The sequence below is a fragment of the Lynx canadensis genome, chromosome C1, assembly GCF_007474595.2.
Source record: "Lynx canadensis isolate LIC74 chromosome C1, mLynCan4.pri.v2, whole genome shotgun sequence".
NCBI lineage: Eukaryota > Metazoa > Chordata > Mammalia > Carnivora > Felidae > Lynx > Lynx canadensis.
The window spans coordinates 216,300,034-216,327,876 of record NC_044310.1 but is presented as its reverse complement, the minus strand read 5'-3'; the positions used below and the strand labels follow the sequence as shown (position 1 = coordinate 216,327,876).

At 51.3% G+C, this 27,843-nt stretch overlaps 1 protein-coding gene across 7 annotated transcripts in view; it reads right to left on the bottom strand.

Moving 5' to 3' along the window:
* Nucleotides 1–27,843, bottom strand: part of AGAP1 (ArfGAP with GTPase domain, ankyrin repeat and PH domain 1) — a 554,001-nt gene that overhangs the window by 308,903 nt on the left and 217,255 nt on the right. For all 7 annotated transcript variants that reach the window (XM_030325013.1, XM_030325015.1, XM_030325017.1 and 4 more), the window contains 2 exons: nt 25,621–25,762; nt 21,039–21,173 (listed from right to left, as the gene is read on the bottom strand). In XM_030325013.1, coding sequence (XP_030180873.1) covers nt 21,039–21,173; nt 25,621–25,762 — 277 coding nt within the window. The remainder of the gene's footprint in view (nt 1–21,038; nt 21,174–25,620; nt 25,763–27,843) is intronic.

Below are 27,843 nucleotides of genomic sequence, written 5' to 3'. Positions count from 1 at the left end.
CCCTGAATTCCTAAAATTTGTTTCCAACATTTTTCTGTCTTGGAATACTTCCAGGAGATTGAATTTTGGATTGATCACACAGGTGTACAATTTCGGCCAAAGGCATGGCTCTTCCATCGTCTGAGGGTCCCCAGGGAAAACCTGGACCAGCACAGGGCAGCCAGGGGGTCGGAGAGCGAGCGGAGTAGACTGGCTCTGAACCCTGGTCTCCGGGAGGAGGGTGAGGAAGCGAAGGCATCAGGAACCTCTCGGAGGACGGAAAACCCAGGTGGTGACGGCCAAGGAAGTACCGTTTTGCTGAGCTTTCTGTGGTGACCCGTCCTGTCCTGAGACAAGATCGATCCTGAAGCCACTGGTTTTCTTGTTCCGATGGAAAGAATGTGAGTACATCCACGATTTTCAGAGAACAGACTTCTTCCTTCTCTCAACAGCACTGTGTCTTTGTTGGCTTAAAATGCTTTCACGACCGTCAATTTCAGCTGTCAGGACGCCAGATGAGGGTGATATCAATGCAGGTCTCCTCCCACGGAGGGTGACCCTCCAGGTAACAGCTCTGTGCCCGGCGGCGGGCGAAGACAGCTGGGACCGGGCAGATTTGCGCGGGGTCACCGTGCATCGCCGGTCCGTCCTCCACCACCACCGGCACTAACCCAAGACCACGGCTACTCGAACCGCTCCTCAACCTTCCCCAGACTTTTAGCCGAGGGAACCCCTTCCACGAGAAAACAAACTGGTCTCTCAGAAGGAGGCGGCTCTGAATTTTCCCAGGTTGACACCTTCACACGTAAACTGCGGCCTCCTCGGGGTGCTGTGGCCCAGACACCGGCCAGGAGCCACGGGTGAAAGGATACAGCGGGATGATGCCACCACTCGGGTCACCTGGCTGGCACGTCCCCCCCACGGCGTGCACATCTTTCTCATTCCCTTTCGCGGGATGAGAAACGATTCTAATTACTTAACGGCTGCATCTGTTTCCTACTCTGCAACTTGACTGAAAACACCAGAATCCGCTCATTCGAAAGCTCTGATTGGAATCAAAGCCCCGCCATAAAGATAAAGGCGGCCTGCTGTAGCGGCGGTAAGTGGGAGCCGCCTAGCAACTATTGTAATTACTGCACTTAAACCGGGCCCTACTTCAGAGCCCTGGCGTTATTTCCATTTTAAACGCTCCATTTCTCAATCCGTGATCGCTTCCCTATCAGCAGTTCTTAGGTTGCACACTCGAAGGTTCCGAGTTTTTATTCTTGCGTTCCCACTGGCCTACGTGGGACGCCCGAGGCTGCGTGTGGACTGGACGGGGGCGCTGGAGTGACCGGAGGGGCAGTGCCCACGTCTCGGCAGCCCCGGGTGCACCGTCTAGGCCCGGCCCGTCCTCCGTAGACACTCCTGTCCCCTCACCCAGAGAAGGGAGATAACAAACACCAGATTCCTAGCAAGGTCGTTTCTGTTCTCTGCATTCGCCAGACGTGGGTTCCTAAATCAGGTGGATCCCATATTCTGGGGTTGGGGTGGGGGTGGGGGGAAACGTGTGTCCTTCCCAGAGAAAAGCTACCTATTATTTGAATTTTCTTTTCAAGCCTTAATATACTAGGTTCGTGGGGGCACCTGGATGGCTCAGTCCGTTAAACGTCCGACTTCGGCTCAGGTGATGATCTCATGGCGTATGAGTTCGAGCCCCTCCTCAGGCTCTGGGCTGACAGCTCGGAGCCTGGAGCCTGCTTCGGATTCCGTGTCTCTCTCTCTCTCTCTCTCTCTCTGCCCCTCCCTGGCTTGCATTGTCTCTCTCTCTCAAAAATAAACACTGAAAAAAATTTTAAAGAATACAGTAAGTTCATGGGTCTGGATATTTAATTGCAGGACCATCTGACCATCTATCAGTGTGAGCAAGACTAAAGAATTTAGCTTTTGTTCAGTGGTAACTTGTAAGTGTTGTCAATGCCGGGTATTCGTGCAAAGGACCCCAGAAAAAGAACTGGGTGGAAGTGACAGCAGGTAAGAAGGTATTTACCTTTAAGCAGGGGCGGGGGGGGGGGGACCCTCTCTGATGAATTTTGGTAATTTTGTCAAGAGAGACATTTTTTAGGTGCCAAAACAAGAAAGCAAACCAGCGTCACTGCTCAGTTAATGAGTAACCGACCATCTCGAGGAACACTGCTAGGGGAGAGCAGGTCCGGAGAAGAGTTCTGAAGGCGTCAGTCCATCTTACTTAGAAGGGTGAGAGCTTATGCTGAGTTAACCTGCTTCCAGAACACAAGGGGAAGACCTGGTTACAAAAAAGTTCAGTGTTGTGCCCCACATCTGGACAGGTGAGGAGGGAAAGGCCCAGAAGGGCACTCTCCCTTAGGGCCGAGCCAGACTGGCCTCCCTCGGGAAGGAGTCTACGTAGAGTGGATGGATCCTACGGTGAACGTGTGCTTTTGCTCAGAATCGCGCCACCTTCCCAGGCTTTCCGTTACTTTATCATAGGCGGGTGTTTTCCTTCCAAGCCCTCCAAGCATGTGACAGCTGTGTTTCGGTTGTTACAGGCATCCCAAGAAGTAATAAACGGAAGACCTACCCATTTCACAGCTGGGTAAACTGAGGGGAGCAGCTGAATCATCGTGCAGACCGAGAAGATAAAGACAGAGCCCAGCTCGGCCTGCTGCCCTGCGTTTATCCGTGGGCATCCGGGAGTGACACTTCCTTGGTGACTGACTCGGCAAGAAAACGAGATTGTGACTCAATAATCTGAATTCACACGCCTGTGGGCGAGCGGATATTCCGTAGCAGCTGTCTTTACGGAATGAAACAGGAAGTTTGTCAACAGAAGCTGAAGTTTCTCAGCGTGTCACGTCATCAGCACCGGCTCAGCCTGTCTGGTTATTGGCAAAGTTACCGGAAACATCTGGGTTTCGGCATCTTCATTTACTTCGACCGAGTTCCAAACACAACGGCTGAATACTTCCGTCCGAGCTTTGTGGTTTGTCTTTGAAACCTCGGATACAGGTTTCATTTTCTCTGGTGCTCGTTTCGGAACAGAAAAGGCCGGAACGGCAAAACACAAGACACAATAAAGCAAAAACGAGAAAGTGTTCAGACTCCCACTCAGGTGTTTTCCTACCGGTCCCCACAGCCTCCCATAGCAGCAGCATTCCTGTCGACATGTTTTTCTCTGTTCTGGAAAGACTAGTTGGGGCAGAGACCCAGCTGCTGGGCGCTGGTGAGGCTGACGGGCAGGGTACGGCCAGTCTCCGCTCCAGCTGGTCGGGGCCGTGCGGACCTGAGGTTACGCACCTCGGCGCCTCTGGGCACCGGACAGGGCTCCAGCGTCTCGTACGAGCAGGCTCACGTCCACACACGGCACCCAGCAAATCCCTGCTGGGGGCAGTCAGCCTGACCCCCCAGTTTCTCGCTGCTGCACGGCAGAAGCACCGGACATAGTTTCTTGCCCATAACATGTCACGGAAACGGATCTGGATTCGGTGACCAGTGTGGAGAGACACGTGGTGGCCTGGCACCAGGTCTCCGTGAGGTTCATCACTGAAAGGCTGTGCAGAAAAAAAAAAAAAAAAAAAAAAAACCCACAGAGGAGAGAGCGCAGCTGCCCTGGGAGTTACAACAACACGAGAACAGGGATGGGGAGCCGGTGTGACAGGACGAAAGGGTGCGTGTGGGTCAAGGCCGCCAGGGGAGGGCAGGATGAGGACTGACCGTGGCTCCCGGATCCAGGAAGAAGGGTCGCTGACGAGGAGGGCGAGGTGTGGGGGGAGAGGGGAGGAGTGGGGAGCAGGAATCACGGAGCTCTCCGCTCTTACGAGGGGTGGGAACTAGATGACGGTACCCCATCTGCAGCAGCTTCCCGGGGCCGCCCTAACAAGGTCCCACAGACTGGGGGCACAACACAGCAGAAACGGCCTGGCCCGGTTCTGGGGGCCGAGTCCCAATCTGTATCACTGGCCGAGCCAGGTGCCGGCAGGGCCGTGCTGGCCCCGGAAACTCCAGGGGACAATCCGCCGCCTGCCTCACCCAGGTTCCGGGGGCCGCCGGCGAGCCCTGGCGTGTGGCCGCGTCGCCCCAACCTTCACGTCTCTACCCGGGCGTTGTCCTCTCCCCGTGTGCGGCCACGACTCTGCTCCCTCTTACCAGCCACGTGGTTGTGGCTCAGGGCCCGGCCCCTCGTCTGAGGATCTTTAACCACATCTGCAAATGCCTTGATTCTGCCATAAGGCACTGTTCACGGGCTGCAGGGGAGAGGCTGTGGCTGTCTGGGGGGGGGACCAGCAGGGGCTCACCACCACACGTCTCAGGCCGTGGCTCAGACACCCTTGGGCCCTGGAGTCTGTGACTTCGACACTTAGTACCCTCACGCGGACCAATGACCCACCAAAGCCATTCTGTTTTGTTTTGTTTTTTACTCAAATCTACCAGCTTTCCTAAGTAGTTTGTTTTTTTAGTTTTTATGTATTTTTTGTTTTTTTCTTTTGAGAGCGAGCACGCGAGCAAGCTGGGGAGGGGCAGAGAAAGAGAGATCCCAAGCTGAGAGCGCAGAGCCCAATGTAGGGCTTGAACCCACGAACTGCTGAGATCACGACCTGAGCCAAAATGCTTAACTGACCGAGCCACCCAGGAGCCCCTCTGAGCAGTTTTAACAAAATCACCAAACGATGCTGAGTGTTCTAAGACTTGCCCTTCAATTTGAGCCTCTGTTTTGTTTGAATCTTTTGAGTTTATATTTGGATAAATGGATACATGAGATTTAGAAATGGATCTTTGCAGAATCTGTCCTAGTTCTGTTGATTTGCCAGAAAGTGGAGGGGGACAAAAAGGGCCTATCCGGTCCTTTGTAATTTTTGTCTCATGTATATTTAACGATACCAATTCCTTTATTTCCCATAAGAAATATACGGTGCAAGGAGAGAGACTCCCAGGTTTTTGGGCCAGTGACTTCTGGTGGCAACGACTATCTGGAGGCCGGTTTGTGGCCACAAGCTCACTGGTGACCAGGGACGTGGGAGAGGGGGCCCCGTGCACACACGGCGGGGCGATACAGACGCCTATGCGGGAGTGCGTCCCTCTGCACCCAGTGCTCCGGGCAGGACGTCACAGCTGACCGCACCCGGGATCTAAAAGGTAAGAGTCGAAGACGTTCTCAGCCGCAAGTGGGCATTTCTGCCAGCCGGCAGGCACCCAAGAATTCTTTACGGAACAGGTCTTGGAAGGTGGGTCTCAAGACCAGCCTTCTGTCTCTGGATTGGAAAATCCATGCTGGTAACACACAAGTTGAGGGAGGAATGCTGTGGTGTCATATCAGAAAACACAGACTTTAGAAGAAATGAAAACACAGAATAACTATTTTCGGGTCTTTTTAAAGCAGGTTATTTAAAAGAATATAGAATAAGGTCCCAATTTTGTTTTGAAAGTATTGAAAATCGACTCAACGGGCATTCAATAAAATGTTTCTTACTAGGTGGTGGGATCACAGGCGATTTTAACTGGCTCCTTTACAGTTTCCTGTATTGTTATAAACGGCTGTTATTCTAGTGAGAAATACTAAAATGTTTAAATAGATGTAAATAGATAACATATAAAACACGCACAACTGTGTATTTTAACAGAAACGGACCTGAAAACGTAACTCTGAAAAGCAAAATCCATACACAGGATGTGATGCTATTTTAGCAGCCGAGGGTCCTGCCCTCCTGCCTCACGGGGCAGACTCACTCAAGCCACAGAAAGTGCTAGCAGTGAGCTTCGGCTTCCACACCGTTACCTGAGCAGGAACACACGGCAGTGGCACACGGAGCGGTCCTTGCGGTCCTTATGCATTTGATTGCCTTTTCCCAACGGTCCCTCCTTACGTGAGCCATTGTATTTCATAGCAATTAAGTTAGCTGCGGGTTACCCAGAAGATTCCCTCTGCGCATCACTTCACGTCTCCGAGGGCTTCCCGATCGTCTTCAGACTGCACAACAGCGTGAGCTGGACGGACTACCTGTTTGCATTTCTTTAAGAACCTTTGGGGGGCAGAGCCGGTCGAGGACAGAGAGTAGCAAACAAAAGCAGGCGTCATGCCCGCCACCAGGCCCCTAACACCAGCCCTCAGGCACAGGCTGACGGCACGCACGCAGGACAAAGAACCCGAGGAAGGGGAGCCCCCGGGAAAAGATCCGGGGTTGTCCGTTTAGGATGCGACGGGGATTTGCACTCACGGCTCTTCTCAGTGGCCGCACTGGCTGGGCTACGTGCGGAGGTCTATCATCAGGGATTGTTTAGGAGCTCAATGTACTTCTGCAGCAGGATTTCCTTGCTCCCTAAAAAATTCCATCACGCAGCTCTGGTGAAGAACGATCCCACCGTAGCGGTCAACAAGCGTCTGGCTTCAGAGCCGTGCTCATTTCCTGCGGGTCCCGGGCACCCGCCTCAGTGCCTTGCAAATGGATGAATGCAGACTTTACTAAATGCAGCGGAAGAAGCATCTAGAGCCTGGGCCAGGGCTCCGCCTACACGGCCCCTTCCCCCAAATTCTCGTCTTTCAGGGGCCGGTGCAACACCCTTCCACGGCACTGAAAGACTAGACTGTGAAACCTGCTGCCCACAGCAGAAATTTCCCTGTGTTATCTCACTTCTCCTGTTGCTCAGTGTCCGGCTATGTTTACCCCACGCGGGGGACTGGCCTGTAGAACTCTGGGAGTTATATTTACTTCCTTATAAATTCCAAACACTCAGTTCGTAAGTAATCTGATAAAAGACGCCATCTGTATAGAATAGCCTGTGATGTGACAGGTTTCTCATCTGACGTAGCAAAAAGGGGAGGAAGTCCCACTGACCACGTAAAGAAGTTGAAAATGTCATGAGCTGAGGCTCAGCTGGTTGTGCGGGACTCTTGATCTACGAGTTGTGAGTCGGAGCCCCACGTGGGGCACAGCGATTACGTAAATAAAATCTAAAGGAGCACCTGGGTGGCTCAGGCAGTTAAGTGTCCGACTCCTGATTTTGGCTCAGGTCATGATCTCTTGGTTCATGAGATCGAACCCCACATGGGGCTCTGTGCTGACAGCACGGCACCTGCTTGGGGTTCTCTCTCTCCCTCTCTCTCTGCCCTCCCCCTCTTAAATGTTTTTTAAAAATCTTGGAAAAAAAAGTCATGAGCTGAGCTGCTACAATTTCTAATGGAATTTATGTAGTGGGAGAAAATAAAGGGTAAAAGCCAAAAAAAGTAAACAAGAGGAAAACAGCATTGAGAAGCCCTCAACCTTGGGAAAGTAGAGGAAGGAAAAAAGAAAACCCTGAACCCCAAAAGTGAGGCTCTTCTACGTGCCCAGCCCACTGCAGGGCGCACGGAGAAGCAGCAGGTGGGAGCTCTCTGAAGGGCCCTCAACTCCTTCAGGGATCATAGCCACTCCTCACCACACCTTGCCTCACTTCCACAAGAGTATCTACATTTCCCAAAACCGACTGACTCCCTTCCCCCTGTCCAGGAATTCCGGCCCATGGAGAACGCACAGCATCCCACGCAGTGGGGAGGCAAGAGCCCAGCAGAGAGACCGAGGGCAGTGGCCTCACCCCAGACCTGCACGGCCACCTGCTCAGACCTGGTGTTGGACCAATGACGCAGACCCTAGAGTGGGACATCCGGGCTGTCATCAGGCCAAAAGAACTCTTGGGGAGTTCCATTAAGAGTATGACAGACTAGGGGCGCCTGGGTGGCTCAGTCAGCTAGGCGACCGACTTCGGCTCAGGTCACGATCTCATGGTTTGTGAGTTCGAGCCCTGTGTCTGGAGCCCGGAGCCTGCTTCGGAGTCTGTGTCTCCCTCTCTCTCTGGCCCTCCCCTGCTCATGCTCTGTCTCAGTCTCAAAAATAAATAAATAAAAACATTAAAAAAAAATAATATGACAGACTAAATAATAAATGTTCATTATACTCTAGTAAAAAAAGTACACGTCTTTTGACAAATTTTCTTCGAAGTCTTAAGTTACATGCAAGGCAAAAAAAAAAACAAAAAACAAAAAAAACCAAAAAACCAAAAACCAAGAAGGGATCTGGGTCCCTTTAACCACAGAATGTATCATTTCATCTTTATTTTGTCCTCCTCCCCATCCCAGTGAATGAAACTTTCCTTCTGTATTCCTGTACTGCTGATCTAGTAACTTCACACGCTTTATGGACTGTATCTTATTACAGGCCTAAATGATCTCTTAAACCACTGTGTTAGTTTTATTATGTCTGTATTCTCCACAGTGACAGCAAAGGGGAAAAATACGCCAGCGAGAACCATCCTTACGAGCTCTTTTGATGCCCCCTGGTGGCATGTCACTAAATTACAAAATCAAGTACTCGAAAGCAAACATTTCCTTTCTGCCATATTTTCATGGAGTCTCAGAGACCTCTTTATAGATCCAACGTTCTATTACCCACATATTCTATTACGTGGAGACAGTATGTGCAGATGAACTTTTATCACACGGCTTATCGCAAATAATTCATATGTTGGTTACAGTGGTACATGTAACCCCAAATTCCCCAGTGGGGATGTGGCTCAATTTTATTTAAAATAACTAAAGGAGCGTCTTCATTCACTTCCAGGTTTTAAAATGTAATCTGCGGGGGCACCTGGGTGGCTCAGTCGTTTAAGTGTCCGACTCTTGGTTTAAGTTCGGGTCATGATCTCATGGTTCGTGGGATTGAGCCCCATGTCAGGCTCTCCTCTGACAGGGCAGAGTCGGTTTGGGATATTCTCTCTCTCTCTCTCTCTGCCTCTCCCCCACTCACTCACTCTCTCTCAAAATAAATAAACCTTAAAAAAATGTAATCTGTGGCCCTTAACATTTCCAGAACAAAGGTAAGACCATGTGGCTGAGACAGACGCACCTAGTCTCTAGTTTCTGACGGTGCTCTCTGGCAGGATGGCCTCGCGGGCCCCGCCTGTTCATCTGCAAAGTGAAGGGCCAGGCTAGCCAGGTTCTCACGTCCTTCCAGACATGATACCCTACCAGTGTGCAGTTCAGGCAAGAGATGAATTTAAATGCAAAAGGCGCCTTGGTGCTGCATTTGATAACAAAATTTTGGCCCAGGTACAGGAGTATTTCTAGCATCCAGACGACCGCGTCAGTGTTCAGTATTTTTTTCTTACGGTTTACACACGAAGTAAAATGTGAGGGAGCTTCCTGAAATTCCAAAACTCAGACCAAAAAAACCCTTGGACTGCAGGAGGACAGCTGTGGGAAGACGGAACGCAGCGCCCCCTGCAGGCAGGCACGTGTACGAGGGAAAGAACTGCAGAGCGCCTCAGGGGGGCGCCACCTGACGGCGCGGGGACTGGGACAGACAATCTCAAGGTGCCATCGCCCCGCTCTCCTCACGGCGCCAGGCCTGACCATGCGACAGCTGGCCAGACGATCCCCCAGACGGCTCCCTTTTCTGTCAGACGGGGCTGCTGTTTGCTCGCGGGCCCAAGGCAGGGGCCAGCGTACGATGGTGGCTGAAAGTGGGCGGCATCTGAACGGCAGCCTTGAAAGGTAAGGCCACCACCACGTGCTCGAGTTACTGACGCCGGTGCCGGCGAGCCGACTCAGGATGTGACGGAGGAAAACGGATGCACGTTTCTGCTTTCGTTTGCAGAAAGGGCAAAGATGAAATGGTCTTCTTCCCAGATTTTGACACATCTAACGTGAAACAATGAGGTAGGATCTTCACGTTCGCCAGCGGGGACATGTGCTTCAAGGGTTCGGGGAACTGGTCCAGAGGGGGTCCCCGGCCACCATTGCAGAAAGACGACCCCCGGGGGCAGTGCACCCGCGCTCCGGCTGCAGGCACGGCGGACCCGTCCCGGGACCGGGGCGGGCGCGGCCCTTCTCGGGAACTGTCCTGGGTGGAAACGAGGCTGGGTTTCCGGGGCCCCTCAAACCCCCCGGGGCACTGACACGACACGAAGCTCCGGGAAGGGTTTTCTCCACTTCCCTCAGAAGGCACCCCGCTGCGGGCGTCTGTCTCGGAGGGGACCCGCGGCAGCGCACAGGTAACACCGCGGGGCCAGAAGGGCCGGACGGGGGAGGGAACCCCAGCTCCGACATCGCGGCCACACACGGAATCGGGGGCGGTCTCTGCGCCGCTCCAGCCGCAGAGAACCCCCCGGAAGCACCGAGGCCACGTCTTCAAGAGCAGCGAGGCCCATCTGCTCCCACGTGTCACCTGCCACGCCAGACCTCCGAGCCCCGTCTCTTGACCAAACTCCTGCCTGCCAAAGAGGAGCTGCTTTTTACACTGAGAGACAAACCTAGTAAAAACAGTATTTTGAAGAATAAAAAAAAAAAAAAAATACCACTATGATTCTTTTCTATCTATAAATGATGAACGTTTCTAAACAGAAAATACCCAGTGTGACCAGGGTACAGAAAAAGGAGGCCTGAGCGGGGACGACTCCCTGGACGACTTTGGGGACAGTGAGGACCGAAAGCCATAAGGCCACGCGGGCCACTGAGCCGGCAGTCTCCCCTCCAGAGCGGTCTCTTAAAGAAAGGATTAAGGATGGAGACAAAGACTTAAACAGAGAGCCCTCCACCGAGGCCCTGAACCTGAATCAAATACATAAATGGGAAGGGGGGACAACCAAATACCTACTAGGCGATTGGGCCAAAAAAGTAGTTGTATTCACTTAATGGAATGCAATGGAATAATGAGAAAACTATTGTAGAAAAAGTACGGATGTAATCAAGCAGGCTCTCCAACGTCGCGAGGCCCGATAACCCACTTTCTCCGAACACGCGGGCATGCACGCGGCCACACACCCCACCCCGTAACAACGACAGCCCCCAGGCGGTGGCGTTGGGGGCGGTCTTTACTTCCGTATCTCATATTCTTTAAGAACCTCGTCTTTAGCAAATCGCACAAATCCAACTTAGTCATCAAAGCTTTTAGCCTATTTTTCTTCACACAAACACGGCTTCAACCCGCTCTGCACGGCGGACTTCTCTCTGAAGCCCGGGAGATTCCATACACCTGCCGGTGTGCCCTCTTCTCTTCGCAAAGTCTGCAGTGACGCCGCGTGAACCACACGGGCCAACCGCAGACCCCAGGCCTGCCTCGGGGGAGGCCCGGCACCTGCTCCGAGTTGGACCCCCGGGCACTCTTGGAGGTGACACTGACCAGCACCCTCCCCCGCCCAGCTCAGGAGTATGCACAGGTATCAGCGCCCGTGGAGTAAAGCTACGCCTTCCAGTGTCAAAGACTTTCACAACTTTCCTCCCTGGAGGATTCCTCTTCCTTCTCTCTCATGAACACAACATATTGGGGCTGCTAATCCAGTCATTAGCGGACAATTCCTCAGTGAACGGAGGCTACTCAGAATCTGGCTGTGTCCGTATTCTCTAGGGGGAAATAATGTTGTAAAATAAACCAGACTCCACAGTCAGAGAAAGACAAATATCATATGACTTCACTCATATGTGGATTTTAAGAGACAAAACAGAAGAAGAACCTAAGGGAAGGGGAGCAAAAATAAATATAAAAAGAGGGAGGGGGACAAAACCTAAGAGACTCAAATACAGAGAACAAACTGAGGGTTGCTGGAGGGGTTGGGGGGTGGGGGGATGGGCTAAATGGGGGAGGGGCATCAAGGAAGACACTTGTTGGGATGAGCACTGGGTGTCATACAAGGGGATGAGTCACTGGTATCTACTACTCCTGAAATCTTTATTGCACTACACGCTAACTAGCTTCGATGTGAATTAAAAATATAGAAAGAAAGAAAGAAGAAAAAAAATTAACAGAAGATTTCAAAATAAATTGGAAACACCAGCTACGAAGTAGAACAATTTCCGACTATGCTTTTTAAGTAATATTTTTGTATTCTTTTGATCAGAGGCGGCGGAGGGTTAAATAGGTCAAAAAGTACATCACCGTTGCGTCATTTTTTTTTTTTTTTCAACGTTTATTTATTTTATTGTTTGGGACAGAGAGGGACAGAGCATGAACGGGGGAGGGGCAGAGAGAGAGGGAGACACAGAATCGGAAACAGGCTCCAGGCTCCGAGCCATCAGCCCAGAGCCCGACGCGGGGCTCAAACTCACGGACCGCGAGATCGTGACCTGGCTGAAGTCGGACGCTTAACCGACTGCGCCACCCAGGCGCCCCCACCGTTGCGTCATTTTAAAAACATTAGGAAGAGCAAAATCCCGTAGCATCGTGAACAGATTATGAACAAAAATAAAAGCCATTTGTATGCACTAACAATACATCAAGCTAATTCAAGCTGGCTCAAGCCGTTAACAGAATCCCGGGGCACATCCCAGCTCTGAGGCCACAGCGCAGGCAAGTATTAACACAACCATTTTCTGTGTCATTGATAAAATCAATTCCAGGAGCAAAAGATAGGGGTCTTAACGTGAAAATCAGGATAAAGCACACGTACTAGGAGCGTTGGCAGTGTGTGAGTTAAAGCAGGCGTCTATGTGCACACGTGTGGGGACCGGTGCCCGCATGAGGCTGCCGGTAAGGGAAACACAGCACAAAATGTTCCCGACTTAGGGTAAGAAACCACCAGGGTGGAGCAAAGCCTCTAGTAACACGGTAAGTCCACAAAACTGTGAAACAGAAGATTATTTATGGTCTCTTGTTGTTTGTAATCACATCAATCTTGGTATCAAGACTTTAAGAGGACTTCTTTGGATGTTATTTTTGAAAGAATCAAAATGCCTTTTTCCTTGTAATGCTCCCCTCCACCCCACCATAAATGAGTTTAAGAATTATCGACTTTCGGGGCACCTGGGTGGCTCAGTCGGTGAAGCGTCCGACTTCGGCTCAGGTCACGATCTCGCGGTCCGTGAGTTCGAGCCCCGTGTCGGGCTCTGTGCTGACAGCTCAGAGCCTGGAGCCTGTTCAGATTCTGTGTCTCCCTCTCTCTCTGACCCTCCCCCGTTCATGCTCTGTCTCTCCCTGTCTCAAAAATGAATAAATGTTAAAAAAAAAAAATTATTGAGTTTCACACATAACTCTGTATCGTCAGGGCCAGCAGCTACAGTCGGTGAATCATACCCATAATTGAGAATATTGCCCCCTACCTAAACATTTTCCCTTTGGATATACGATTTTAGGCGAATCAACTGATATTCAAAGGACATAATCCCTCTTGAAAAGTCCAGCCTCTGGGTCCACTGATCAGTTCAACGGGTGAGAGGAAACTCTCAAAACAGAGCTTCTGGACAAAGAGACTCCAAATAAGAAACAAGCTGATATCATACTTGTGTCCAATTCAAAACAGTATCTTAAGACACTCAGATTATTCCAAGGTCATCACCTTCAACAAGTTCTCAAATGAGCCCTGACAGTGCTCCCTGTCACCCGGTCACTAGTCTCAGCTTAACTTAACAAATTCCCCGTTTGTCAGGCAGATCAAGTGCCAGATGTCTGGCTCGTCCAGAACACGTATGTTCACAGCTTCTCAACTCCAAGAAGTTTTTAACTCAAACTTTTTTCCCCTGAAAATACTAATTCAAAACTTCTTTTGTTATTCTCTTGGTTTTGCTTTTGCTTTTTTTTAGCCCCTGAAAATATGACTTACTACAGCTAATGCTGATTATTTTAGCTTTGGTATTATTTCATTTTGTGATTTAACCTCGTTATAGAGAAAGCATCTCTGTAAGAAATAAACCAAATTTAAAAGTGCTGTAGCATACAGGGGCGCCTGGGTGCCTCAGTCGGTTAAGCATCCGACTGTCGATTTCAGCTCAGGTCATGATCTCACAGTTCGTGGGATCAAGCCCTGCACTGGGGTCTATACTGGCAGCGTGGAGCCTGCTTGGGATTCACTCTCTCCCTCTCTCTCTCTGACCCTTCCCAACTCATGCTCTTCCCCTCTCTGAAAATAAATAATAAACATTAAAAAAAAAAATGCACATACGGGGGCGCCTGGGTGGCTCGGTCGGTTAGGTGTCCAACTTCGGCTGAGGTCATGATCTCGTGGTCCGTGAGTTCAAGCCCCGCGTCGGGCTCTGTGCTGACAGCTCAGAGTCTGGAGCTGCTTTGGATTCTGTGTCTCCGTCTCTCTCCACCCTCCCCCGCTCATGCACGGTCTCTCTCTCAGAAATAAACATTAAAAAAATGCGCGTATATAAAGGGTACTGACAACGTCATGCTTCATACAACGAATCAGTGTAAATCATTCACGCACTTTCCCATCCAAACATAACCGAGGGCTACGGCAGAAACAGAAAGACCCACCCAAAGCTACAGATTCTTCCTCACCGCACATATACGCTTCCCACCCACAGCCTCGACCCAAAGTCTACTTTGTGTTAACACCAGCTAGGTATCTCTTCCATTTAATGAGAGGTTATAAACAATGGGCCAGACATGGCTCTTTTGGAATCCACTTGCAGGTTCTAACTTCCATGGGATCCGACCACATTAGAAGCCGCCAGGCAGCGACAGGCAATGACGCTTGTGGTTCATGACAGCAGAACGACGGCCAAACTGGGGCCACGCCCGTGGCAGTGGACTCAACCAATTCCCTGTAGAAGAACCTGTTGAGCGTTTTCCTTCTCTTCCTTTCTCCCGTTTGGGCCATATGTACGTAACTCTCACCCTTGTTCTTAGGAAGTTCTAAAATACTAACCCCCTAGGGGCACCTGGGTGGCTGAGGTGGTTAAGCGTCCGACTCTTGATTTCGGCTCAGGTCATGATCTCACGGTTCGTGGGCATGAGCTCCGTGTCAGGCTCTGCACTGAGACTGCTTGGGATTCTCTCTCTCCCTCTCTCTCTGCCTGCCCTCTGCTCTCTGTTTCTCTCTCTCAAGACAAATAAATAAACATTAAAAAACAAATTTCAATATGAATGCCCCTGAATAAAGTGTAATTTAAGCAGCTGAAATTTACCCTGTCATAATAAACTAACTAACTACCCATCTGTCCCAGGAAGTCTTGAATGTACAACTTTTCGGTGCACTGCGGGGGCAGTGAGCATGCTCCAAGGGCGGGGGGGGGGGCGGGGCCAGCGACGGGCACAGAGGCACAGACAAAGCCATGGTCAGAAAAGGACACGCAGGCTGACGTCGGCGGTAAACAGGGCCTATTAAGATCTACTATTTGACATCAGGTCCTTGGAGTGTGACATAAATATCAGTCATTATTACAAATGACAAAAAAAAATACAAACGAACAGACACTTCAGGACTCAGTTCACCTTTTCCGTATGTATTATTAAATGCCAATGTACACAGACATATGGCTTGCCTTTAAACGTAAAAAATCTTACTTCTGAAAGCACTCCTCTGGAAAAAGAAATCTACCAAACATAAAAATAAATGGACTCCAATCTAATCTCAACACAATAAAGAGAAAAACAGCAGCCACAACACAAATAATAAAAGAGGCCACCCCCACAATGGAAATTACGCTGGTTCCAAGAAAGCATGGAATGGGCCTAATTGACACATCCTTTAGCGGCACAAACAAAAGACGGCGGCGTCAGCAAAACACCACGCGGCACTCGGAGCAAAGTCCCCGAAGATTGCTCCCACTTAATGATGCTCTAATACATGCAATTAGGTTGTACAAACCGGGCTCGTGAACACAGCTACTCCCATGCTGGACGCTCCCGTAATGAGGACCAGGCAGCCGCATACAATTCATGGCAAATGGGATTCTGTGCACATCAGGATTTCCGTCTTTGGGAGCGAAGGCCAGAAAGCAAAGGGAGGCTCCCTGACTTCCTGAAAACCCCTGGGCCAGTCACATAGCCCCTCCCGGCTCAGCCCGTAGCACGGGGGTCCCCGCGCCCAAGTGAGCCATCCGCAGGCCGGGGGGCACCTAGGGAACAGCTTCTTACGAAAGTGCTTTCCAGAGCGTGAACCGCAACACGGTTGTAAAGAGCTGGCGTGACGGTGCCGGGAGCCTGATGTGGGTCCTCCCAGAACGGGACCACGCCATCAGACAGAGGCCCGTCCACAGGACAGTGCACGTCGGCGTGTAACTCCCGGAAGCCCAAGCGCAAGCCGGGGTTATGGCAGCACCAGCAATGGGCAGACAGAGCCCTCTAATGCCGTCGCCCAGCCTCTCCGCCCACACGCACCTAAAACCGAACCGTTTCTTATGAATGCAACGCAGATCATCTATTCTAGAGTGAACAGTCTTCCACGTGGGATCGCCGAACTGGACAGTGTCCAGTTCGTAACGGGATGACACGGTGACAAAACTCAGCAGCCCTGGGGAGAGTCAAGCTGACAGATGGTAATTTGTAATTTATCCAGATCTTGGTCAGTACGGATCTTGACCGGGTCTGACAATTACTGTCGGAGCAGAATAGGTTGCAGACAGGCTTTCCTATTGTCCTATGAATACAAGCTGAAGAAGGTAGGGAGTTTAAGCTTTCCAGGGGAGTGTGATTTAACGTCTAATAGGATGCTTTCGGTGGGATTTAACAAATGACTACAACTTCAGAATATATGTGCTCAGAATACTGAATTCGGTATACAAAACAGCCGGTGTCCAGATGCATTACAGGAAACCCACATAGAAAACGATACTGCTTTACAATACAGGCAAATCTATCAGCTCATTTTAGGAGAGGGAGAGAGGGCAAGGGCATAAAAGGGCTTGGGTAAGGACAAACTAAATTCTTTTATACTACTACCAGAGTTCTACTCATTCTGTACGAAAGGGAAACCACTTTTCTTTAGACATCAGGGATCTTTAAAATACCACATACCAGTCAGATCCCATCATTAAAAAATATAAAATATACTCCCCCCCCCAAAAAAAGTAGGGGTTCTACTGGCTCTATGCCAAAAAATGTCAAAACAAACAACAAACTGATTCTACCTCCTGCTTAGTTGGAATGAGGGAACCACGCTGTGGCAGTTCACTACACCCGACACACGGCCATCACACAAGTACCGTCGTCGAAGCAAAACAAACTATAAGCGAGGACATTCAACGTAGGATAGGAAATTTTCAAATGTTCAAAAAGAGAACATAATTCACCATTTCCAAAAACCCACTTGGAGGGAACGAAAATCCCCAATGCTCCGTCATGAAGATAAGGCGGCAGGGTCCACTTTCTTCCTCCCAAGATGGCGCACGTTGATGGTCTAAGGGGCCCTTCGACCGCTTACACACACGAGTTTTTACCTTTCGGCACTGCTCGGCCTTCGAGGGGAGGAGTCTATTTTTGTCAATAAGTCCTAAGCATCGTAGGTTGTCCCTGAACATCTAGGTTGAAAACTCCCACCACCCCTAGCCGGAGACTCAACTAACATGGCACAAAAGATGTGCCACTGCAAGGCCTTCTCCCACTCAGCTCGTTGCCTTAGGAAGTGAGGGAAACCCTTCTTCAGTAAGAATCCTAACATCAGAGGAATGACGTCTACCGAGAATGAACTTTATTCTCCTGTAATCCTGTTTCTTCATATATCCAGGCCCTGAGAGAACAGACAACCAGGGGCTTCTGAAAAATCTAATGCTGACCCAGAAATCACCATTATAATGTTAAAAATACAAAAGCTTGTAGCTCATCTCCCAGACACGACCGGGGGCAAACAGAACTGCACAGAATTAGACAGACTGAGAGACATGGGGGGTGGGGGGGAGGGCACGTGCAGCCCCAGGTTGCCTCAATCCCCTCTGGTCCAGACTTTGGTGGCCCAGGGCTCCCGTAGGGCTCTCCAAACAGATGGGTAACCACGCCCCCATGAGACCCAGCAGCCCAGATGCAGAACCGGTGAGCACGTGCATTCTCAGAAGGTGAATCTTATTTATAAGACTCCCTGTGGGGGCCAGATAGTTCTGCTGTGCGAGCCACACACACTCAGCAGGAGTCGGGTCAAGGGTGATCCCGAACCTCTGTGAGCAGGTGACAAAAAGCAACCTTGTCCGTCACTCGCCCCCTCCACCCTAGGGCAAGGTGCAAGCTTAGGTCTCTGGGTACTTGAATTTTCACCTCACCAAGGCCCTCCCTGTTCTCTACCCCAAACCAGAGGCACGGTGCAGGCAAGGCTGGTGCTCAGGTGAGGGACTCAAAGAATAAACAAATGAACAAATGGATCCATCTACCTCCCTGCCTCCTGACACCGCTGGGGCTCGTAAGGATGCTCCCTCCTGAATTACTTTCCGAGAGCCATTTGAAAATGACACCACAGAGAGAAAAGCAAACATTCTGTCTTCAGTTTTAGGACGCTAAGAAGGCAAAGTTAAAGAAGCAAAGACTCAAAGTCCCTGGTATCTTAAAGAAGAAACCTGGGGAGCCAGGGGACTAGAATGCTTGGCCGGCAGCGGCAGGTACAAATAAGGTCTTGCTGGGTTAACAGTCCGGCCTCTGTTTTTTTCCCAGCAATAAGCTAAACCTTACAAAGAAACCACGTGCCGCTTCTTTCTCTTTATACGATGCAACAGTAAAGAGTGCGTAAATAAAAACAAGTCCTAAGGCTTGCCAGAAAACCGAAAGACAAATCTACACGAACAGTGTCTGTGAGCGGGCAGTGAACCTGCGTCCCTGAAGCCACTCTGCCCAGCCTTCCCCCAGGTGAGTGGGCAGGACCCAGGTCCCTGCTGTGTAATGACAGGATGGTTAAGGCTCTGGGCTCGTGGTCCCAAGACAGGCGTCCAATCCAGGCCCAAAGTTTTTGGTCCAGCTACGTCATTTTTCTGAGCCTTGATTTCTTGAACTCTGAACCCTACGGGGTGTTTTTTCCTTAAAGATTAATACAGATTCTTAACGTTCACGATTTCTAAGTACCAAGCACAATCTCCACTCAGTCAAGAACTTTTATCGGTAACAATTAAGGAGTTTATGTACGAACCAATAAAAAGATATACCACATAATTACCCTACAAAATAAGAGTAAACCCTTATTTTTTTTTTTTTAAGTTTCATTTACCTATTTTGAGAGAGAGAGAGAGAAAGAGAGAATCCCAAGCAGACTCTGCCCAACGCGGGGCTCAAACCCACAAACCACGAGATCATGACCTGAGCCAAAACCAAGAGTCAGTTGCTTAATCGACTCAGCCACCCAGGTGGCCCGACTCTAATTTTATTTCTCAAACTTACCTTCATATAAAGATATTTTAAGGACAAAATCACAATAGTCACAAGCTGTCAGATTGTGAGCCTTATTTCCTTTTCTGACTCTGTACAATCCAAATGTTTAACGGGAAGGCATTACTTCTAAAAGTAGAAGTAACAAAACGAACGTATTGAAAATCTCCCAAGCCTGGGAAAACTCCCAAGAGCATAACGTGCTTCACCATTCAAATCCCAACAACAGCCAACACCTTAATATTACATGAGATGATGATGTTTGGAAAGGCCCTTCCCCTCCCCTTGCTGGCATCCCAACTTGCAGACAACAAAGTGCTTCTGCACACACTCTGGAGGCAGGGCAGGGACGCATAACAATCTTGGCCTCCCCTACTATTTACTAATTCTTAGGATTATGATGTATGCGTTCACTTACTTACGGGAAGTTCACGTTTGCGATAAACGCACAAGTAAGGCAATCATTGCGGAGAATAAGCTCACCCATACAAGGAAATTCTGAACATCTCCATCAGGGACCGACACGTTTTCCACCAAGGGCCAGAGGGTCCCCGTTTCAAGCTTCGTGGGGCCCTGACATCTTAGTTGCCACCACTCAACTGAGCAGTGGTAACAAAAGCGGCCCAGCCGGGGCCACCGAAACCACTACTTACAGAAACAGGCTGTTGGCCAGATTCGGTCGTGGGCTCAAGCTTGGGGACCTTCACGTGTGACAGTTTGGTCGCACAGGGTTTGAGCTGCTTGGTGGAAGACGGCGAGCCTGCCCCGCGGGACACCCTCCCGGGACCCCACACGCTTCCGTGCAGGGCTCTTCACGGGCGACCCTTCAAGGTGCTGCAAACACGGGCCTGCACGGGCGCCACAGGGAGCCCCCAAACGTGGGGGGCAGGAGGAAGGGCCGGGAGACCCCAGGACCCTCGGCGGGATGCTGTGGCTTCCGAGCGGGGCCTGGGGAGACAGTGAAGACTGCGGGTACAAAGGTCTCTGGAAGACACGTTGTGAGAAGGGGGGAGAGTGGGCCACTGCAGGAAGAAAAGAGGCCGAAAGCCTAGAGCATGGCGGTGCTTAAGGAAAGGGGAAGAAAATGTGCTGTGTGGAAACAGTCACCTTTGCGATGTAATGAAACAGGTCACAGTGTGCAATTCCTACAGCCCCGACTGAAAACGAATCCAGACATTTAGACGAGCTTTCGCACGTTGTCCCGCAAGTGCAGGCCTGTCACTACGATTCGCACTGGTGCCCGGCAAGGCCGGGTGACCCGGCGGCTCGGGCGGTCTGCTCTGCCGCCGCGGATGTGAGCCCGAGCTGGGGGGTGACCCGGGATTTAGTCCCCACGACCACGACCAGAAGCGGGACCCTCCAGAGGAAGCGGCTTTCCCCCAGACCTTCCTGACACCCCCCTCCCCCCTAGACCAGAGAAGCCAAGTCTCCATCCACCCCACCCCCTTCCCAGCCCACACTTGGCATCGGAGTCTGTGCCCGTGGTGCTGCCCCCCCCCCCCATATGGAACCCTGCGCTGCTCCCGGAGAGCCTCCTGTCTGACGCCCCCTGTCCCGGGGGTCCGGGATTAGCAGGGGGGTCACTAATGAACTCAGTCACAAAGAAACAATTCCTGCCCCGTGGCGCTGGCTCCCAGCCACGGGTCGGAACGATGTGCGTTTGGGCTTTTGTTCTGTTTTGGGTTTTTTCGGTCCACGCTTGGCTCTCTTTACTCTTTCTGTTTATCCTCCTCAAAGCCCAACATGCGATACGTAGACCATTTTTAGGAACAAGCCTGAATTAAGAACCAGTAGCCACGGTGGAGAAGAGACGGCAAACGCGTCAAGCCCGACACACCGCGCGCAGAAACCTGCAAATGTCTGACCCTGAACGCCAAGGTCACGGAGCGCCTGCGAAGGGGCGGGGGGAGGGGCTTCTGAACATGGGCACAGGCAGCCAAAAGCCCCCTCTGGATGGGGGCGGGGCCAGCGGTCACGTGGACGGGCCCCGCCCACCGGGGAGTCGGTGCTGCGCTGGCCGCGGGGGGCGCTTACCGTCCTGGAAGACGCGCTCCACGTTCAGCCCGTACGTGGCACACGTCTCGTAGTACGTGCACCTCTTTAGGTCGCTGGACAGCTTCCGAGCCCTGGCGTCGTCGATGACCCGCGGGTTCGTGGAACTTATGGCATCTGGAACAGACGAGCAAAGACAGGGTGACCACGAGTAGCTCGGGTGCTTCCCGGAACTTAAGGACCTGGGGTTGTTAAAACCTAGCTTACCCTCCTAGTAATAATCTCAAACATTTTATTAGAGTCATCCTTTGTAAAAATCCGTTTCAGAGGATCCTGCTTCTGAAATTTGGGACAAAAGAACGCCTAGGAAGACCAGAAGGAAGGCGTGAGAGTTAAATGTGGCTCCGGAGGAAAATAAAAGGGAAAAAGACACCCCACGCTCGGTATTTGCAGGTGACTTTCGGTGCAAGAAGCATCCTGCGAAATGCGTTCTATGAGCAGAATTCCTACAGGTGCAGCCATTCACCCGTTCGGTGCGTGTCCGCAGAGCCGCCCTTAGGTGTCTGGTCCTGTTCCAGGCACAGGGCTACCCCAGTGAGCACACAAAAATCTGTGCTTCACGGAGGGGCTACCAGGTCAGCCAGGGAGGGAGAGGTGGGGAGGGAGGCAGAGAACGGGGCGCAGATGGGGAGCAACCTTGAACCATACAGTGTGGCCACCAGGGCCACGTCAGGCAGGGAAGGAGGTCGAAGGTCCGTGTGCTCAGTGTGACTTTCAGGGCAGCCCCATCTACAGGAAGGTGGCAGGGCCAACCAGCCACTACCTGCGGGGGAGAGCGCCTGGTGTGTTTAAGGGAGACTGAGGCAGGAGTGGGAAGGGAGGTGGGGCAGTCGGGGGGTGTTAGTTCCAACAAAGCCGCTCCTGGGCAGACCCACTTTCTACAGGATCTATGTACAGATGGGGACGTCTGAGCGGCAAAGCAGACGTGTCAGGCACCTGCCACCAGTCCCCGAAAAAAGGAAGACTCAGCCCTTATTAGCTCAGTGTCCCAGATGCGTCCTATCATGAGTTCCCAGGGAGTTGCTAAGTGCCAGCCTCGTGCCTGGCACACGCCAACGCAGGAAGGCCAAGATGTTAAGGCTACGGAGCTAGGTGTGAGACAGCAGGCACTTTTCAGGGACTTTTCCTGCCGTGAAGCTTTCTCGGCATAAAGGCTCCCGAGCTACAGGAAACGCCCAGCTGCTCTTTAAACAAAAATCCACTGGTGGGATTTTCCCTACTACCCAGAGGAGGTGCAGCACAAGAGAAGACCTACGAGGCAGCCACAACCTTGTATGTTTTGTTTACTTGGGGGCAGGAAGTGCATAAAAAAGGGGCATCTTAAGGGAAGAATTTATTCATTTTTTCCCTCTCTTTCTCTTTTTTCTTACTTTGCTTCCTATCTTATCTTCAGCCCTATGGAACAGGCCTGACCTGACAGTTTCCCTCAGAGAAATCAAGACTAACTCTGATTCATACCTCTTTTGCGGACAAAGACCTGCGCCATCTCGAGAGATGTTCCGGAACATTCCCTGGCAAGGTCTGTTACAGGGATTTGTTCAAAGAACATCTATCTTGCCCTGTCTTGCCTTACAGGTTAACAAATTTGACTTAAATTTCGCAACACTTAAGAAAAAGATGTATTTTTTTTAAAGGTGTAAACATCTTTTAAGGAAACAGGAGGGAAAAAAGCTTGAAATCTGTCAATCCGGCTGATGATTTATCGCCACCTGGAGTCCCGGACACTTCCACGGCCCCCTTTCCTCAGTGGGATGCCCACCCCGCTTCTGTCCCGTCTCATCTTCCCAGGTACAGCGACACGTCACGGGTGTGGCCGTGTCGTATCTGCACCTCGTTTCAGTCAGGGTGACACAAGCCTTGTTTTTTGTTCCATCCTAACTCTGTATCCTTTCAGGGCTCGTGCCTTTCTCTCAAATAAATTTAATCTGCAGGCATTTAAAATAGAACCTGCTCGTCAAACATTACACAGCCGCCTCATTCGGAAATGTCTTGTGCCCTGACGGGACCTTCACACAGGCTCCCTGGCTCCACGAGTGGACACGTATTCCCACAGAGCCCCTCCTCCCGCCTGTGGATGAGGCCGCGCCACATGCCAGGCGTCCTTAGAGAATGAACATAATTGTTCATCTTTCCCATTCCAGAACCTCCTACCTCCAGGCTACCAACCCCAAACACCGGGGAGAGAAGCTCAGAGTCCCTCATCTATAACCTGACCCACCTTGTCTCTCCAGCAGCCCACAAAACCTGTGCAAAAGCACAACAAACAAGCAGGCTTCACAGAAAGCAAGTCTGTGAGCAGTAAAAAGTACCTGGGAGTAGAACCTTCCAGAAAGCCCACACTCACTCCACCACCTCGCCACTGGGGGGCGTCTGGGGCACTCTGGAAATTAAAGGTCTGATCAAGGACCAAGAGGAACTTGCCTAATTGCTAATACTCACTCACGTCCCGTTCGTTTGGGACGGGGCTATGCTGAAGTATGAACGACGTCTCACAAACGAGTGTGAGGAGACTGTCAGGAATCCCTCCTCCACGCGGGCTCCCTGGCTCGGGTGCTCACTCACCCGGGGCCTCTTCAGACAAAATGCGCTCACTCAACAGATGCTTCTACCGCCAGCGGGAATAAAAAGGGGTAGGTCCTTGCAGTCAGGGCCCACGTCAGGGCCTCCCCAGAGCCTCTACGGAGCCTTCCGTCAGCCTCCTCTACAAGCACATGGACCATCCTGGTGGGGGACATGGATATGCCCTCCTTCGGCTGAGGTGGGACACAGACAGCCCCGCTCGTCCCCAAGGAAGGGGACAGAGAGACAGACGTGCTTCTGGCATCCCAACCAGGACCTCACCAAAGCTGATTACTGAGCAGCAGCCACTTATCTTACGTGTATGTGCCCACGGATGCTTCCGGCGCCTTACAGAAGTTCCTCCACTTAAACCCGGCCACAGGAGGTGGCAGTCAAGGTCACACAGCCAGGATGCCCCGATGCCAGGACTGCGTGGCCCCAACACCCAGGGACAGGACACTCCGCTCCACTCTCCACTACCCAAAACCTGGCTGTGTTAAGACGACAACTAATGATCGCATACAGCCTTCTGGCCTGGGCTGAACAAGTCCCTGCCCCCTCTCACAGCGAGTCTCCAGAAAAAAAGGCATTCTGAGTCGTAAACAGAAACCCCTTAACTCGGGCAGGCACTAAGGAGATGCCCACACCCGGTCTCTGATTTTGCTCAGAAATACCCTGGGCTGGGCTGCCGGAGTGGTGCTTGTTGGGAAGGAGTCGCTGCATCTTCAGGGAAGCTTTAAAGCAGGATCTGCTCTAGACGGGCCACCCACTATAAAACACTACTACTAAGAATTTTCAGGATGCCACCTCAAACATGCCAACTCCGTACTGGCGCGCCCTTGTTTCCCAGGGACCACTAGGGGGCGCTCGGGCATAAAGAACGTCTTTCCCATCGGGCTGCGGGTGGAATCCACCTGCTCTCAAGGCTTCAGGGCTGGGACCACTTGCAGCATCGGCTGCAAGAGGGCGGGGGCGGGGGGGGGGGGCTCCCCATGAAACCCTGACTCTAACATTTCATATCTAGCACACAGATGATGCTTTCAGTTGGTTCCTTGCTACTTCCATTCTTGTAACACACACACCCGCCCCACGCCCCGGGCTCATCTGCCTGAGCTCACTCTCCTCACACTGGAGCCGGTATCACACAAACAACTTCTTCAACACAGCCGAGTGCCTGTTTAGAAAAGTGTCACATCAGGGCTTGGAGAAAGGGAGGCCAGATGTGGACGTTCTAACAAAAACAGTGTATGAATAACAACAACAAAAATGAAGGTATAATCCAAGTTTTCTTGACACGATTATGTTTTAAGTTGCCCCCGTTGCTGACAAAGCAGTTTTTAAAGTCAACCTGCCATCTGGTTCTTAAAGAGATTCTTTCTATGTGGCCTCTTACTGAAGACCCAGATGCAGACACCGGTACGTCAGTGAATCTGACTGAGAACAAGGACACTTAAGGGCTGTGGCTCTGCTAAGAGGCCAAGTTTTAAGTGACCCAGAAGAAAAGAAACGTACTCATACAGGGTTAATTCTAGACTCTGAGGGGCCTGTTAGGTGGAAAAAAAAAATTAGCTACAAATCATAACACATAACAAACGGGGCAAAATAAGACAAAACTCTGCTGTGTATAAGAAATTGGTAGAATTTTAAAGATGCACTAAAAGGTAAAATAAACCTTTTAATTGCTTATTAATTGGTTTATGTAACCAAAAGAATTAAGATACCCCTCCTACAGAAAACAACAGAAAACAGATTTTATTTTCCCTAGAGTACTGGGGGAGGGTTTTATTTTGAGGCTGCTGACCAAGTGATTTCTCCACAGAATCAATTCAGGAAATGTGACAATTTCAGTTTCGTGGATTCTCACTGGAAAAAGCCTTCAGGAGGAAACTATTTCTTCTTCGAAGCATTTTCAGATTCCTCCACACCAAAAACAGAGGCCACAACTCCACTCGCTGCTCAAGTGTTGGAATCCTTTAAACTCAACCTGCGTGCAGATGGCACTCACCCTGGGTCCCCACGAGAACCAGAGGGATCTCGCTCGTGTTCCGGTAGGTGGCCATCCGACTGTAGTAGTGGTAAACAGTCTGGAAGCTGATCTCATCCTCTAAGCTGAAGACAAATATAACAGCGTCCACCCACATGGCAAACTGGGGAGAGAAGAAGGGGAGGAGGGAAGAAGGAACTGAGTGACGAGGCTCGGGGAGCGAAAGGGTGGGAACAGCATCTCGTGAGCAGAGGACACGTGGCCGGCAGACCCCTCCGTCAGGCCGAGTCTGAGGCCGGACTTTGGCTGTAACACGTTGCTGTGGCGTCACTGCCGTCCTTCTCGTAACAGCCTGGAACGGGACCCTCACCCCCTTCCCACCCAGGCCACCCCGTCTCCAAGGAATGCAAACCAGACATGCCTCCCCATGGGACCCTCTACCCTCCGTCCTGATCCAGCCAATGGCGGTCCCACAAATGTGAGGCAAACCGAGCCTCGTAGCAGAGCCTCTCCAACTCCACAACCACCTGACTCTGGGCCATTTTGTTCTTGTTTTCCACGCATCCAGGGGAAGCTACAGCAAATGTGCCTCGGGGCAAACAACTGCGCTGCCAGGCGCGGACGAGCCTGTTCAGTGCGCATGACCGCCTTGTAAGGCCGAAGCAGACAGAACAGAAGGTCCTGGAACCTCAGCGGCCTCCCAGGGTCGCACGTGATTGCAACAGCAGAATCACGAGCCGGTCAGGCCGGCACCAGAGATCCTCCACTTTCCAAGGGAAAATGGAAAAATCAGTAATAGTAACGTTAATCCTGTTTCCTTTCTCTGAGAAGCCACAGCTCCTAAGTAAGTTTTTACAGCCAAGGTACCAGCTTGGATATACATGGGGGAATTTGGGGGGGGGGGGGAGGGGTGGGGTTAAGCTCTGACTTCGTGTGTTAACTGAAAAGCGTATTCGCTTATATGTGGAAATTCTACGTGATAAAAATATAAATATACGTAAAGTCCAAATGAAAAACTGAGATGAGATCAAAATCTTGGGAAGAACGGATCCCGGGACAGGCCCGCCGCCCCAGCAGAGCACCCAGGACCAGGATGACACGGGGCACCTACCTTGCCCTCTCTCTATCTGGAGGTATGTTTTTCCTTTCTCTTCTGAGCAGTGAGGTGAGGTGTCCCCACGCATCTGAAGAGCAATCGTGGACCCGGGGACCAGACCGAGGCTGGCAAGTGCACGCCACACCTCATTCTCCCAAGGGGGCGCTCACTGCCCAGCGCCTAGTAGGTGGTGAGCACTCCGTAAATCCCCCCAACCCACCCCCGTGGCTCCCCCGGCAACTGCCACACACAAAAGCCAGTTGATTGGCAGAGTTTTTACACAACCCTAGGATGACACTAGTAGCCACAAAAAAGTCCTACGACTTCATTCGTGAAGCCATTATGCTTGGGTAAGCCCCAGAAAATATTCGGAAACAATGAAAACAAAGATCATGCCTCCACGTGCCTGGGAACGGTAACTTAAAAACAGGACTCTCTCCCCCTTGAATATTCAAGCACGCTCTGCCTAATTGTGTACAAAATCCTGTCGGTCAGCTGTAAAAGGCTCCATACTGACAGCCCCCCATGGTAGAAATCTTTAATGAGGGGAAGCCGTTGGGCTAAATAACGCCCCTGAACACAGTACATCCAGAATAAAGGACTGGTCCTCGGTTAACCGAGTAAACGTGTTCTCACGGCAAGACGCCAAGACTGAGACTCCAGTGGCGGGCGGAGTCATGGTTCTACCCCCAGGTCGGTGCCATTCACAGGCAGAGCCCCGGAGTCTGTGCCCCTTCACCACGTCCATCCTTGGGCAAGAAGTCCCGGCCTCGGCATCCGCGGTGGAGACGGGACTCCTCAGCACATCGTCCTGCAGGGTCGTCTCGAGGATTACATGAGCTGACCCACACGGGGCAGGCATTCGCCCACCGTTCCTGGATTCAGCTCCCAGTATGCGCTTGGCCAGTAAATTATTATGCAAGTAAAATAAGGCACTGGAGAGCAGGCAAACCGCCACCTGTGCTTTTGGATTTCCAGGATGCCCAGCCTTCAGGGAACTTCCGGAGACACCACACTGGGCTGCATGCCGGTGTTCAGAGGAGGTGCACTTGTGCCAAGAAGCCCAGTGAGCAGAATCCCCCACCCCCAACATCGGATTTCCCGATTTCGGACCAGCCACTTTCTCAATGCTCCTGCTGCTCTAGGGA